A 15,624-nucleotide genomic window follows, 5' to 3' on the forward strand; every position below is an offset into this window, starting at 1 on the left:
TATGCATAACCTTTCATCACCACTGCATCACTGTTCATAACCTTTCATCACCACTGTTCAGAACCTTTCATTACCACTGCATCACTGTTCAGAACCTTTCATCAGCACTGCAGCGCTGTTCAGAACCTTTCATCACCACTGTTCAGAACATTTCATCACCACTGCATCACTGTTCATATTCATAACCGTTCATCACCACTGCATCACTGTTCAGAACCTTTCATCACCACTGCATTACTGTTCAGAACCTTTCATCACCACTGCATTGCTGTTCAGAACCTTTCATTACCACTGCATTACTGTTCATAAGAGTGACTGTAATGCTGCATAGCTCGGGAGGCTTAAAAAGAAAAACACAAAGAACACATTATTCCTTTATTACATCCACTTTTAACACCATCACAAAGAGACACCTGAAAACTTCGATTTCTCCTGCTATGAGTCAGACGGGGTCTAGCTGTAGTTGTGTCTTCTGTGGCGTGATGCCATCAACTGGTGTTGTTGTGAACTGCAGCTTTCACAGAGGTTGTGGTTATTATTTACTGTATCATAGCGCCTCCCTCTGGTGGGGTTTATAATGTGTCACTCAGTTTTGATTGATTGATTGAAAACTTTATTAACAGATTGCAGAATGGGTACAATACAGTACAGCTCAATACACACAATTGTTAAGGGGATGCAGACCAGAGAAAGACTTTCGTCTTGTTTACACCAGGGTCCCCCATTTTCAATTCATCAGGACATATATGACATACATGACATACAGATAGTCAGTACTGCTACATCTATACATTTATGACATACCAGATTTGCAAATACAGTACTGTTTGTGATACAGAAGGAGTCAAGAAAAGGGAGTATATACATTTGACGTAGAAACTGTACATTGGAGGAGGTTGGGTGGGGGGGGTTGGGTACACTGGGATATTGACAACCATACTGGGTAATTTACATTGGAGGTGGTTGGGGGGGGGGGGGGGCACACTGTATAAACAAGCAAAACTGTACATTGAGGGGGGGGGGAGACTCTGTACAAACAAACAAAATTGTACATTGGACTATTGACAAAACCATACTAGGTAAATGACTGTACATTGGAGGGGGTTGGGTTAGGATATTTACAGTCTGTGACTCTGTGGTGCAGGTGATCTGACACCATTATGAATAAACACAGAGAACACGGGGTAGTTTGGTATTTATATACATGACACACATACAACAATTATGCAGGCATGATGGTGTACTCTGAAGACAGTAAGTGAAACAGTGCAAAGAAGATACCCGAGACCTTAAGACCCCACCACATCTTCCTGCTTACAGCATCTCTTCTGGTTACTGTCTGTCATTTCTCGTACACGTTAGACTCAGATAGCTTGACTTGAGTTTCTATATTTATAGACAGACGTCCAAAAACACCAATACAGATACTGACACCTTACAAATATGTAACCCTTATTCGAGTCTTTGTGTAATACAGCCTACCTGAGCCAGAGATGAGCCTCGTCTGCCAGTGCAAAGACAAGCTGAAATCAGTGCTGCTGCAAAGTCTCCTGGGTGAGCCAATCAGCTCAGAACACAGATGTTTATGTTCCAGCAACAATACTCCCATACTGTGAGTGTGGAAGTGCATCTCGGAAATGAATTACATTTCCTGATCCGTTTGATAATGAGCACGTGCGTGCGCGCGGTTCACGTGTCTAATGTATTCAAGTTTACGCTGTGACAAAACGCGTACTCGTACAATACACTGTACGTACGCGTGAGATATCAAACTCATTTGCGACACATCGAGGGTTGACAATTGCCTCATATTATGGCACTGGTCAGGTTACTCAGTGAGCGCACGCTGCCCGTGTGTCTGCTCTTTCTCCTGACACTCCGCAAGTAGTTCCTGTAGAGAATCACACTGATCACCCTGTCCTGGAACTGCTTGGAGACGATGTAGTAGAGAATGATATCCAGGACCGTGCTGAGGTTCATCAGGAAGGTAGTGAAGGTGGCCCAGGTGCCGTAGTCCGCTCCTTCTCCTCCCAGCAGCAGAAGAACCACCATGCACACGTGGAAGGGAATGAAACACACCAGCACCTGGACAATGAGCGTGACGATGATCCGTATGGACTTCTGCTTCACTTTGGGCTTGAGCTTGGAGGTGCGCCCGTGGATCAGGTTGTTCACGATGACGACGTAGCAGACGGCCATGATGCAGACGGGGACCAGGAAGAAGAAGACGAGTCGCACGAGGTTGACGGGGTTGTCGCGGCGCAGGTGGACGATGTCGCGGGTCTTGACGCAGGTGGTGAAGTTGGAGGCGCGGTCGGGGTCGTCTCCGGGGAATAGCAGGGGCGCGGTGCCGCCCAGGCTCATGATCCACACCCCCGCACACGCCGCCACGGCCTTGGGGATGTTCTTCAGCTCCTTGCTGTGCCTCGGCTGAACGATGGCCACGTAGCGGTCGGCGCTGATCAGGGCAAACAGCCAAAGGGCCACGCAGGGGTAGAAGACGGTCAAAGCCGCGCTGATCCGGCAGAAGAGATCTCCGAAGGGCCAGTAGTCGCGGTGGTAGTAGACCATCCTAGAGGGAAGCAGGAGGAGGAAGATGAGGTCCACCACCGCCACGTTGACCATGTAGACGGTGACTGAGTTCTTCTTCTTGGTGGTGAGGGCAAACACCCACAGGGCAGTGAGATTGACCACGATTCCTATGACGAAGATGAAGCCGTAGAAGACCAGACCTGCCATGCGGTACTCCCCAGGTACCTCCTCCAGCTGCACTGCACTGGACTCCAGCGACATGTTGGAAACGTTCAGATCCAAGTCCACACTGCAACATATACAGTCAAAGAGAACAGGATGTTCAGAAAGTAAATGACTAACATCTACTCAAGTGACCAACAGCTGAACACTATGGTTGCACAAAGAAATACATTAAAAGGAGATGTATTTCTATTGTTGGGGAATATATGACAGAATATAGGACAGGTATATATAAGCATTATGCTTCAGCCTGCACCTTTTCAGTCACTGCCAAAAGCAAAGACCATTAACAGTCTGGAATGATTGTGAATATTGTATTGTGTGTGATGACTGAATAAAACTACTACTACTACTACTACTACTACTACTACTACTACTACTACTACTACTACTACTACTACTACTACTACTACTACTACTACTACTACTACTACTACTACTACTACTACTACTACTACTACTACTACTACTATTACTACTACCACTACCACTACTACTACTATTACTTTTACTACTACTACTACTACTACTACTACTACTACTACTACTACTACTACTACTACTACTACTACTACTACTACTACTACTACTACTACCACTACCACTACTATTACTTTTACTACTACTACTATTACTACTACTACTACTACTACTACTACTACTACTACTACTACTACTACTACTACTACTACTACTACTACTACTACTACTACTACTACTACTACTACTACCACTACTATTACTTACTACTACTACTATTACTTTTACTACTACTACTACTACTACTACTACTACTACTACTACTACTACTACTACTACTACTACTACTACTACTACGACGTATGTTATATGTTGTAGAAAACAAATAGAAAGTATGAATTAATTCCAATGATTTGCCATATGTGGCCCATCTCACATGGGATTACAAGACACCATTATAAAAGAAAACTTGTTGCCAGTTATCATAGTTGCCCAAAAGGAACAAAGAATTGGATTATATGATGACGGTGACTTCGGATTGATGGGGATATGATGTCAGTGAGAGACTTGAATGGAGTTCCAAACTGTATTGGATCTTATGAGCAGCAGAATGTGAAGCAACGTTTAATAATTACCATACATAATTATACATACCCGGCATGACGTGCTGAATGCATTGGACAACGATCTAGACGGCTCTGAAACAGCAGATGAATTGTAGAGATGAGGGAAAAAAACCAACAGTTGCATCTCACTCTTTGCAAGGACACAATACCAGCCAAACACTGCAGAGCCACGTCTTTTTGTATGATTGAAAAACAAACAAACAAACAAACAAACGAATGAACGTGAAACAATGTCATATTTCAGAAGGAATATAGAGGTTGAATGGCCAAAGGCAGTTTCTATATGTGTGTGTCTGTGATTCACAGCTCACAGATGCGGCTGAAGGATCATTTGAATAGTTATTTATAAACAGCAGTGCAGCTGCAGTTTGAACACCAGAGGAACACGCGGCGAGCACTTCTGTCTGATTGTGTTGCTCTGTGAGTTCATCTTCCACGAACAAACGAGCTGATACGCAGCACAATAACAACTTTCACACCTGTTATGGCATCGTCCGTTTGTAAAAAAAAAATGTATCTATTGATAATGAAAGCAGAATTGAATTGAATTGAAGGGAGAAGTGAATAACAAAAAGCTGGAAGTGAAACCAGTAGATAATAACTGTTGACTATGTCGAATCATGTGACCATGAAATTATGTTGTAAAGTAACACTGTTTGTTGAAGATATGCTATATGAAAAAATAAATAAAAGATATTACCACAATAAAAGAAAATGACATTCAACATGTTTCACCACCTCTACGAGACAGCACAGTGACACACAATATACAGCACACACGTCCAGTAAATACGGCACAAATCAACGCCTAGGCAAGTGTGGCTATACAGGGGGCTATAGCTATAGCAAACATATCAAAATGTGAAGTTGTTAGCACAAAGGTGAAAGAGATCAGAAGAATGGCCATACTCACCAGGTAGATATGTATCTCATCTCATATCAGCATCTTCACAAAGGGCCCTCACCGACCGGTTCATGAAGGACTACGGTATGGCTACCTGCCATCTCTCTCTCTCTCTCTCTCTCTCTCTCTCTCTCTCTCTCTCTCTCTCTCTCTCTCTCTCTCTCTCTCTCTCTCTCTCTCTCTCTCTCTCTCTCTCTCTCTGAGTGCTCACCTCTGAGAGCACAAAAGGGGGGAAGTGAAACCATTGTCTATATCACAGACGGTAACGAAACGGCGGGGCGAGACCGAAACGTGTTCACTTCCTGTGCCGGTGCGTTGTGTCTGGCGTGCATGTTACTGTATATTAGCCGTATATATATATACAGTATCTGCGGTGGAAACAAACACAAAACGGGGCTACAGCTCTTCGCATTCTGCAATTACACCCCCTTAAAGAAAATGATGTGCCATTAGAAGTGGGAGTGCGTTTGGCAGCCAGAGAGATGGCAGATTTAGGGCGAGTTATTGATTGGAAAAGTGGGGTCTGTCACAGCACATTAGTCCTCAGGGGAGTAATCCACAGCAGGTTGCTCTGAGAAGCATCTGCTGCCTGAGAGAAGTAATTAAAAACAGGATGTTGTGGCAGTTGCCATATAAACAGGAAATAAGGCGGCGGTAATAGACACTTCACGCTGATGCTGTGAGATGCTTTTTACACCACGCCGACTTAATGGATGCAAAGCGCATACCTCAGGTGAGAGACACGCTCAAGGTCACACCGGACCGGGGGTTGAATACAGATTCACGAGTAAGTTGTGCGTGTGTGTGTGTGTGTGTGTGTGTGTGTGTGTGTGTGTGTGTGTGTGTGTGTGTGTGTGTGTGTGTGTGTGTGTGTGTGTGTGTGTGTGTGTGTGTGTGTGTGTGTGTGTGTGTGTGTGTGTGTGTGTGTGTGTGTGTGTGTGTGTGTGTGTGTGTGTGTGTGTGTGTGTGCATTCGCACATCACGTCTCTGCTGGCAGACAGACAATATGAATTTCAGTTGGAAGGCACAGACCTGTATAACCACAACTCCTCTCTGAACCAGTGTTCCCCCCCCCCCCCCCCCCCCACACGCCTTCCTGACATTTCCTCTTCGGTGCCATGTGACTCTGCTCTCCACCGTCCATTTGATAAACGCAAAGGTTACATCCATATGTCATATTTGGGTTTTGTCACGATCCGGTTTGCTTAGTTGGTTAGCCCGGGCACATTTCTTAACCCTTTCACTGCCACACTACCAAAGGGTTAACCCTTTCACTCCGACAATACAGAAGGTTTCACTGCCACATGACAAAGGGTTAACCCTTTCACAACCACACCACAGATGGTTAACGTTGTCACGCCCCCGACGGTAGCCCCCTGCTATCGCCCCTACGGTTCAGTGGCTTTTGTTCCGTAATGCTGTAATCTCTGTAACTTTTTTTCCTTTTCTGCAAAAACACAGGAGTATTATTGGCACGGTATTGGTACGGAATCTGTTTCTTTAATCTCATTCTTATGGCTGAGGAATAATTATCTCTCCTCTCCTTGTGCTTTCAATGTGTCTTAAAATCCCTCTTACCAGATGGCACTTTGTGTTTAGCGCAATATGTTGTTATGACAACAGCCTGTGTGATATTCTCCTCCCTTTGATACCCATCGTGTGGCTGCGTCTGTAACACTGTCCGTTCATAATGAATCTTTGGTCTTCGTTAATCAAACCGTGTCTACCGTACGTACAGTAGGAATGGATGTATGGCTCGTCGAGGCCAAGGACAATGACCCTATGAGCACTTACATATTTGTGTCTCCCCAAATTTAACTCTTATTCAAGTATGTTAATCTTCCACATTCTATGCATCAGAGTAAATCATTTTTGGAGAATGTAAAATAATGGCTAAGAATAAAATAAACAAACTTTTACTTTGTTTGTTCTGTTCAACCATTATACAGGATATGTGCATGCCTTTGAAATGGTGATGTGACTTCCTGTGCTTTCAGTGTCTTTGTTCCTTCTTTCTGCGTTCCACTGCTCTCTTGAGGCTGAACGTTATTACTGCAGAACATAACTCGGAAGAGGTTTAGACTTCGGTGCCTCAAATGACATATGACTCAACCACACCCAATAATAACCAACGTCCTAGCAGATAGATTTAATACACTACTTCCACACAAGACAAACGAGATCACACATACTGTAACAGTATTGCATTTACAAACAATGGGAAAATGTCATTTTTCTTTGACATACAGTAAATATCACCCTTCTTGACATTGGTATATTGCAAGGAACATAATGTCCTGACATTTTGAGTAAATGTTGTTGGGTCAAAATTCTGGCTTTGTGTCTGTTCTCAAAACTATTTACAGATACAAACAACAGAGACAAGCAGTATTCTTTCTTCTTCATTATGGTGTACAATTCAAATCTCCTTTTTCTTTTACATTCTCAAGTAATCCTGTCACAAATGTCGTTGAGAGGAACCCTGAAAACAGAAGCTGTCATTTCCTTCTCTGCAAACGTCTCTCTTCTTTGATATGTTCCTCATATTCCTTTGTGCAGATCGATCGGGTAGCCAGTCTGTTACAGCTTCGTACTCGCTCTGACAGATGTTGAGAAGTGTTTAGAGAAATAAAAAAAAAATTATAATAATAATAATAAAAAAATATCGCATCAGCCACGACGGCTTGATCATGTCCTCTGTTAAAAATTGAACAGTTTGATCCGCGGTTTCTATAGTTTCGCTTACAGCTGATCCAAAAAGACTAAAGTGTCCCTCAGAACCAGTATGTAGCAGCACCTCTGTCACGTGTCTATAGCCCAGCTGCCATGTCCTCCTTCACTGGTTGTATCTGGGGCTGTTGAGGTGGATCTTGTTGCTGTCGTTGGCGTCCCGGGACGAGCCCTCGGGCGAGGTCCTCCCGGCGCTGGTGAACGACAGGCTGACCTGCTTCCTGAGCAGCTTCAGGACCTTCCTCTTGTAGCCCTTACAGGCAAAGAAGTAGATGAAGGGATCCAAGCAGGAGTTGAGGTTCATCAGACACACAGTGAAGTGCAGCGACACCTGGAAGGCCGTGAGGTCGGCGCAGTCGGGGCTGGACACCGTCTTGCGGATCATGTACTGCAGCAGGTCGACGTGGTACGGGCTGTAGCAGAGGACGAACACCAGGGACACGCAGCAGATCACCCCGATGGCCTTGCGGCTGCGGCCGGACTTGTCCGTGGTGTTCTTGCAGAGCTTCCAGCACAGGACGGAGTAGCACACCAGGATGGTCACCACAGGGATTCCGTAACCCAGGAAAACGGCACCCATGAGTATGAAGGCGATGTGGGGCACCTTCTCGAAGTTGGGGTACTCCATGCAGGTGGTGCGGCCGTCGGCCTCGTCCGCGGTCAGGCGCATGGCGAGGATGGGCAGGGTCTGGGCGATGACCAGGAGCCACACGGCCACGCAGATGAAGCGCACGTTGCTGATCCGCCGGAAGTGGGCGAAGCGCAACGGCAGGACCACGGCGATGAAGCGGTCGACGCTGAGGCAGGTCATGAAGTTGACCCCGGCGTAGGTGTTGACGTAGAAGGCCAGGCCCGAGAGCTTGCACGCCATCTCGCCCAGGGACCAGTGGAAGTTCATGGCGTAGTAGACGATCCTCACGGGCAGAGAGAGCGTGAAGAGGATGTCCGAGATGACCAGGTTGAGGGAGTACAGCGTGGTGGAGTTCATCTTCTTGAGGTTGGGGCGGATGACGTGCAGCGCCAGGCCGTTGCCCAGCAGGCCCACGGTGAACACGGCGCTGTAGAAGAGGGGCATGAGGACGCGGGCGTATCTCCCGTGGTCGTACAGGGTGGTACACTCCACGGAGGAGTCATTTGAGCTGGGAGTTGTGATGACCGCAGGCTGTGTTGTGTCGACCGCAGGCTGTGTTGTTGTGTCCATCTTGTTTATTTTAAGGGAAGGTGACTGCAAAAAAAAGGAAAATACACACATTTAGTTAATAACTGCTGAGTTTTGTTTTTAATATATTATTTTCTTTATTTCCTTTCATCTAAAATGTGTAATTCTGTCTTAAACCTTTAGGCTATGTCTTTCTTAAAGAAAAAAACACTCCTTATTTTGTAACACTCCACCCTGACTTCATAAGGTTGTCCAGAGTGTTTCGAAAGAAGAAGGGAAATTATGTTGAATCACTTTGTCAGTTTTCCATTTGTGCAAGACATAGGCTACAGATTTTTTTAATTTTGTTCCCCCCTTCCCACAGTGTATATAATAAAAGATCTAGACAATATAAAACACAAAACGTAACATATTATACAATATACAACACACTATATATAGGACTATGTACAATATAAAGAGTAGCTCAAATGAAATGAATGAATTAATGAAATAAAAAGAGCAAAAAATATACATACATGGAGCTAAACCTTTTGGCCATCTATCTGTTTTGAATAAACCATTGTTCGATACTTCCAAAGTACACCTGATTACAACTAAGATGTAACTCTTTTATAAGCAAATGTCTTAAGATTGCTAACGACTTCAATAGGCCAATATTCAATAGTGATCAATAGTGAGTTTTGCTTTCCATCCTGTAATCAGTCTTGGTTTTTGTATTTGTTTTTGTTTCAAATGGTGGATACCTAATTTTGGATTCAAACTTTTCAAATGGGAATTGGGTGTTTACTGCCACCTTGTGGCTTAGTGTTGACAGTGAACGTGGCCTTGTGAAGAACAGGCTCCACGTGCGGCCTCTGCCTAAGACCCGCCCACAGGCCAAGCCTGCGCAATTCCTATAATTTCTTGACGTGTGATTTAGTGTGAAATGTCATTCGAGGATAAGTGTGGGACACTGCGCAGCTGCGAGAGAGATAAGTCCACCCTGCAACCCTGAGACTGACTGAGCAACGCAACCTATCGTGATTTAGATCAAGGCGCTTGGGTTCTCATATCTCAAAATGTGTTTTCAGTTGCAGTCGTGAGATATGAAAACATGCGATGTTTGTCCTACATGTGTGTGTGTTACACAACACTAGCAATGTGTGTCGTGTTTGAAGATTCCCCGCAAAATATAGATCATTTGGGGATTTATTTTTGCTGTCGTCATCGTCATCATAAAACGTTTCTTTAGAGCTCATAGACCGTTGAGGTTGCCCTGATTTACAACGATGACGTGTAAACAGACTATTTAAAATAATTAAAAGATGAAAACTAAGATAAAAACAGGGGAAATCACCAATAAGACAAAACAAAACAGACAAAAACAGTTACAGACTGAGACACAGTGATCTGTCTGGAAAAGGATTTGAACTGTATTACAGTAGAGGAGGTATCCGAGCACCAGTGACTGTACACCCAGACGTTACTCAGCCCCCCGACCCGTTAGACACGGGCCTTGTTGTTCATCCAGTCCCTTGTTTGTAGCTAAAAGTGCCCCTGCCGGAAGTCTGTGAACAATTCCAGGGCTTAGCTGTGATTGGGAATGCAGCTGTAACAGCTCTCTCCCTCCAACACCTCAGTGAGAAAGGGTGTTGAGAGATCACCGCTGTATAGGAGGAAGTGAGCTTCCCTCGGGTGCCCCGCCACAGAATGGCCGTTGGAAGGAAAGTGGTATTTTCTGACCCATAATCGTGACCTTCCCCGGTCACGGCTGGAGCACGGGGAGCACAGGAGAAGCGTTTCCTGGCCCCATTAACACCACTGAAGGACTCTTGAGGCAGCAGCGGTGGCAGGGGGCGGGGGGGGGAGGGGGGGGGGGGGGGGGCATGGATGCAGTAACAGCATGTAAATGGTAAATGGCGCCTTTATATAGCAGCTTCTCTCCAAAGCCACACCGATGGCGGAGGCAACCGCATGCAGGGTGCCAACCTGCTCATCGGGAGCAATTAGGGGTTAAGTGTCTTGCTCAAGGACACTTCAACACGCTTCCCCGGGAAGAGAGGGAATCGAACCGGGAACCTTTTACGATTACCAGACGACCGCTTTACCTCCTGAGCCACTGTCGCCCCACCACAAGCATGTTTTAGGTGACATCCTCTCTCGTGAACCCATTTAAAATGATCAGTGTTTCACATCAGCAGTAGATCTAGATGTAGTGTACCGGGAACATTGTAGATGAGCGAGGTCGACTTTTCTGACAGGATTTCACGAATCATTGTGAAATTGATTTGCATCTGTGGCCAGGGTGTTGATGCAGTCTATCGGGAGAATCACCAAGAGTAACATCTTACCTCTGCTGTCGTTAAAGTAGATCAAACATAGGCCTATAGACTAAATAGTTGAATGTAAAAGGCTATTTTACCCAACAAATACAAATTCTATTTACAACCTTGGTCTAAATGAGTTTGGAATTATTTTCCAATGCGTTGAGGAAAAACGTGAACCATAACTTCTGTTATACGTCTCAGTCTATTCTATGTTTTGTTTCTGATATACATAAATCTTAAACTTCTGTTATACATCTCAGTCTACTAGATGTTTTGCTTCTGATACATAAATCTTAAACTTCTGTTATACATCTCAGTCTAGATGTTTTTCTTCTGATACATAAATCATAAATCATAGATTGCTATATATATACTGTGTTAGTGTGTTTCATTGCAACTAATTGTTGATTGTCACATCCTGGTTAGATGCACATCATTCTGTTGCACTTGTCTTGTACTGTGTAATGACAATAAAGTGAATCTCATCTAATAACTTCTGTTATACGTCTTATTCTACTAGATGTTTTGCTTCTAATACATGAATCATAACATCTGTTATACATCTCAGTCTACTAGATGTTTTTCTTATGATACATAAATCATAACTTCTGTTATACGTCTTATCCTACTAGATGCTTTGCTTCTAATACATGAATCACAACATCTGTTATACAGTACATCTCAGTCTATTCGATGTTTTGCTTCTAAAACACTACCCGTGATCCCATTACAGACATTTTCATTTTGTTTTCTTGTCAGAGCAGTCAAAGATGAACTAAGCACAGGATGAGAAGCGGGAACTTACCAAATGGAAACGTCTTGTTCTTCAGATTGATTGACTGAAGCTGTATTAATCCTCTCAGCATGACAGTGTTACTGTAGGGCGTATCTCTTAAGCTGTGTCTGTCCTGCAACCATGCTGGCCTGACAAATACAGAAGTACAGCTACCACTGTAGCCGCCTGTAACCATAGTGACAAGATATCCTGTTGTAGTAAAGTCTCTCTCTCTCCCTCTCTCTCTCTCTCTCTCCCTCTCTCTTTCTCTCTCTCCCCCCCCCTCTCTCTCTCTCTCTCTCTCTCTCTTCCCCCGCTCTCTCTCTCCATCTCTCTCTCTCTCCCACCCTCCCCCTCTCTCAATCCAGGTTTATGAAACTTTTCTTATCTAATGTCAAATGTCATTGATTCACGATTGATCTACCCACATGTGTGTGTGTGTGACATCATTTAAAATGTCTGAAACTTTATCCATCGCTTTATACGCCGTAGAATTGTACAGTATCCACACAGTATGAAAAAAACGTGTTAAAGACTGTCCCAATAATCGTCCCCTTTGATCAATAAGTGGTATTGACTGCAATTGGGCATATAGAGGTAGGTACTCGATTTGCTTGTTTAAAAAGAAAAGAAGCATGCTCTCATCTTTCAACATGAAAGATGTTGACGTGCCACGTGCATGGGTGTGTGGTGTGTGTGTGTGTGTGTGTGTGTGTGTGCACCCTTGGGGGAGGATGTGGCTCCAGCTGCACAGATATTTAACAGTCCAGTATCGTTTTCAAAACGTCTTCATTCAGTCCCCTCTCTCTCTCTCTCTCTCTCTCTCTCTCTCTCTCTCTCTCTCTCTCTCTCTCTCTCTCTCTCTCTCTCTCTCTCTCTCTCTCTCTCTCTCTCTCTCTCTCTCTCTCTCTCTCTCTCTCTCTCTCTCTCTCTCTCTCTCTCTCATCTCTCTCTCTCTCTCTCTCTCTTCAAACAAGGACAGTGGACAAAAGCTTTACTTCACAGGCTCACCTCCAAATGTGTTTGTGTTGTACAAACGAGAACACACAAACAAGGAAGTTCACCTTTGCCCCAGAGGTGCCTTCTGCTTGTTTTGATGTTGTGATCTAAAAGTCACTTTGGTGAAGGGAAGCCACATGTACAAACCTACCGTCACTTCAAATGCCGGCGCACATTTCTTTTGGATAGATACAGATGCAGCTCTTAGAATTTCACCCCTCTGCTGCCTCGTTAACGCCTCATTAACGGCACTGCCAGGTTATCGGTATATTCAACCTGTAGGGGCGCTCGAGTTGCACTGGTTATTATAACGGGCAGCTAATGTCGGGCATAGGGCTATGTCATCATGTTCCAAAAACGCCACTCCCGTGTCCTGTTGCTGTCAACAAATGATGTCAACAAAACAGTCTCTTACTACCGCTTTCCTTCCGACGACAAAGAGAAGAGAAGGTGGCTGAAGTTGATACGGTAAGTTGGATCTCAATGAGGAACAATAACAGTTAACAGGCCGGCTAGCGACAGGCAGGCTAAACACGCTAGTGCCAGTAGTACTAGCTATGCTAACGTTACTACGGTATACTAGTTAGGTAACGTTAGCTAGCGCTAAACTTAGTTTACATAACGTTACCTGTCTATATAACATTGAGGCAAAAATTATGAAGTGTGTGTGAGAAGTGTGCGTGTGTGTTTGGTGGACATTGGAGAGCAAAGCAGAAAATGCATTGCAGTTAGCCAAATAGTTAGCTGACGTTAGCCCCTTTCTTTGCCAAACTGAATTTATCACTCTCGTTTCCAGAGCTGATAACGTTATTGTTAAGTCGCTATCTTGTGGTAGTAACATGGTCGTGGTGTGAATTACCTCTGATTACTCCGCTTAACACTTTGATCGCCATGGGTTAAATTCATAATTTACCATCCCTCGCCAGCTCTATTTGTCTATGGAGAAGTTCCCCTTCTTTGCAGGGCTATAACTTTTTAAATTCTATTGCTACATTGCCATTATTATGGCCCATTCAATGTCCTATATGTATTGTTCAGGGTGTAGCAACGTTAAACTTTTTCATTCACATATTCATACTAAAATATGGTCTAAAGTATAAGTATGTTTTTATCGTTTTCTGCAGCTTTCTTCAGAACGTGATTTATAGCCCTAAATGCATTATATTGATGATCAAATACAGTTTGGTAGGAATCTGTGTGAGATAAAAAGTTTCAACTGGACGTGGTTCTAGACGTTTCTACGCATCATCTGATGATGACCGGATGGGCGGGGGATCGTTTATAATTCCGTGGGCAGTGTTAGATGATTCATCCAGAGTGGGTCATATGTTCATCATATCAGTTAGTATAGAATACGTTAGAATATAACGCTGAATCTTACCGTGGCTTCCTCGCGCCGCTGGCAGATGAGCGTGGAACAGATTTTTTTCTATTATGGGATGTAGAAATGCCCGATCCATTTCCAGGTTGTATAATAGTATATACGTCCAAATAACGTTGTTTATTGAGTTAGGGCGAGCGATCTATTATCCAGTGTTTCAAGATGGAGTCGCGGGAGCTATAGAGAGTGGCCGGACCACATTTGGATGAGTACTACCGGTTCAAAGGTTAATATCCGGTTGGCGATCTGCCGATCGGCCACCAGATGGCGCTCTTGAACCGCTAGAGAGTTGAGAGGAGATCAGCACTGTGTCTCAGGGCTCCGGAAAGGAAATATGATTTCGATGACAGATTTTTGAAATATTGACATCAAAGACGAGTTACGGCGTCTTCGGCAGAATGAGCATGGCTCTGAATGACGTGAAAACTTGTTCCCGGCGATCATAGTGTTAATACAGTATCATCAGACGTCAGTGGCATGCCACCTCCTTTTGTCTCAAGTGTTCAACTCTTAACTCTGCTTCCAAACATCACCAGGTCCCACTCGGAGAGCGAAGCAACTATTGATATTATTAATATTATAGATACAACCAAATAGCTGCAAATTCATTCCGATTTCAAGAATACTAGAATAAAGCCTCGAAGGACTAAACATAAAAAAGATTCAGCTGTCAGATTCTGTTTTATTGTCATCGATACTTTCTTACACAAAAGAGTGCAATTATTCTGTCCTGGCTCCGCAGCCTCGGAGAAGCAACATCAACAGAACAGGATAAAATAACAGCAATAAAAATAAAACAGCAGAAAAACGGCAGCAGAAAACAAACAATAAAGATAGCTCTAAATTACAACACAATAGTTGCAGTGTGGATATAGTGCGTTCAAAGTGACAGCAGAAACAACGATAAATAGCACTAGATTATAATAAAACAGTCAGAGTGTGGGTGTGGTGTGTGCAGCAGAAACTTGGATGAAGTGGCTCTAAGTTATAATATAATAGTCACAGTATGGCTGTGCCACCAGGCCATCAGGCTTCTCAACTCATAAGCCTAAATATTCCACAGTGTATATACCTGCTTACCTGCTGTCTGCACTAACATAGAAATGCAGCTATTGCAGACTGCTGCTATTGAACATGCACTGCTACCCAGTGTGCAATGCTGTTATAGTATACACTTGTCAATCTTACGTTTACCATAAATCCTCATTGTCATACTGTATGGTGTATGCACATAGTGTTATATGGTATTTACCTCATTCCACTCTCTCATATCTCATTCCATTTGTGCAATACTGTTGTATACATTCACATTTAGTCATTTAGCTGACGCTTTTATCCAAAGCGACTTTCAAGTTCTGTACGACAAGTCATCAGGAAGGGCACAACTCTATCAGCTGAGTAACAATGTTCATGAATGTGTTGAGTGCTACCGTGTAGGTTAGTTTATTAGGACAAGTGCATGACAGTAAGGTTAGTTAAGGTTAGATTATTAAAAAAAAATCATTTC

General features: G+C 43.8%; 2 protein-coding genes across 2 annotated transcripts; both read right to left on the reverse strand.

Moving 5' to 3' along the window:
* Positions 1 to 1,539: 1,539 nt before the first annotated feature.
* Positions 1,540 to 4,836, reverse strand: gpr18 (G protein-coupled receptor 18). Its single transcript, XM_084310110.1, has 3 exons — positions 4,774 to 4,836; positions 3,889 to 3,932; positions 1,540 to 2,821 (listed from the first exon to the last, which is right to left on the reverse strand). Exons 2-3 carry the CDS (start codon positions 3,909 to 3,911, stop codon positions 1,807 to 1,809), a joined length of 1,038 nt encoding a protein of 345 aa, XP_084166236.1. The 5' UTR covers positions 3,912 to 3,932; positions 4,774 to 4,836; the 3' UTR covers positions 1,540 to 1,806.
* Positions 4,837 to 6,907: 2,071 nt separating this feature from the next.
* On the reverse strand, positions 6,908 to 11,902 carry gpr183a (G protein-coupled receptor 183a). The gene is made up of 2 exons (XM_084311014.1): positions 11,768 to 11,902; positions 6,908 to 8,719 (listed from the first exon to the last, which is right to left on the reverse strand). Exon 2 carries the CDS (start codon positions 8,693 to 8,695, stop codon positions 7,601 to 7,603), a length of 1,095 nt encoding a protein of 364 aa, XP_084167140.1. The 5' UTR covers positions 8,696 to 8,719; positions 11,768 to 11,902; the 3' UTR covers positions 6,908 to 7,600.
* Between the last annotated feature and the right edge of the window lie 3,722 nt (positions 11,903 to 15,624).

This window comes from Notolepis coatsorum, assembly GCF_963971535.1.
Source record: "Notolepis coatsorum genome assembly, chromosome: 3".
Lineage (NCBI taxonomy): Eukaryota > Metazoa > Chordata > Actinopteri > Aulopiformes > Paralepididae > Notolepis > Notolepis coatsorum.

Excerpts from the sequence above, each read along its gene's own strand:
- gpr183a (XM_084311014.1), bottom strand. The coding sequence starts at position 8,695 with ATGGACACAACAACACAGCCTGCGGTCGACACAACACAGCCTGCGGTC.
- gpr18 (XM_084310110.1), bottom strand. The coding sequence starts at position 3,911 with ATGCATTCAGCACGTCATGCCGG. Across the intron at positions 2,822-3,888 it reads CATTCAGCACGTCATGCCGG|TGTGGACTTGGATCTGAACG; the intron begins GTATGTATAATT and ends TATATGTTGCAG.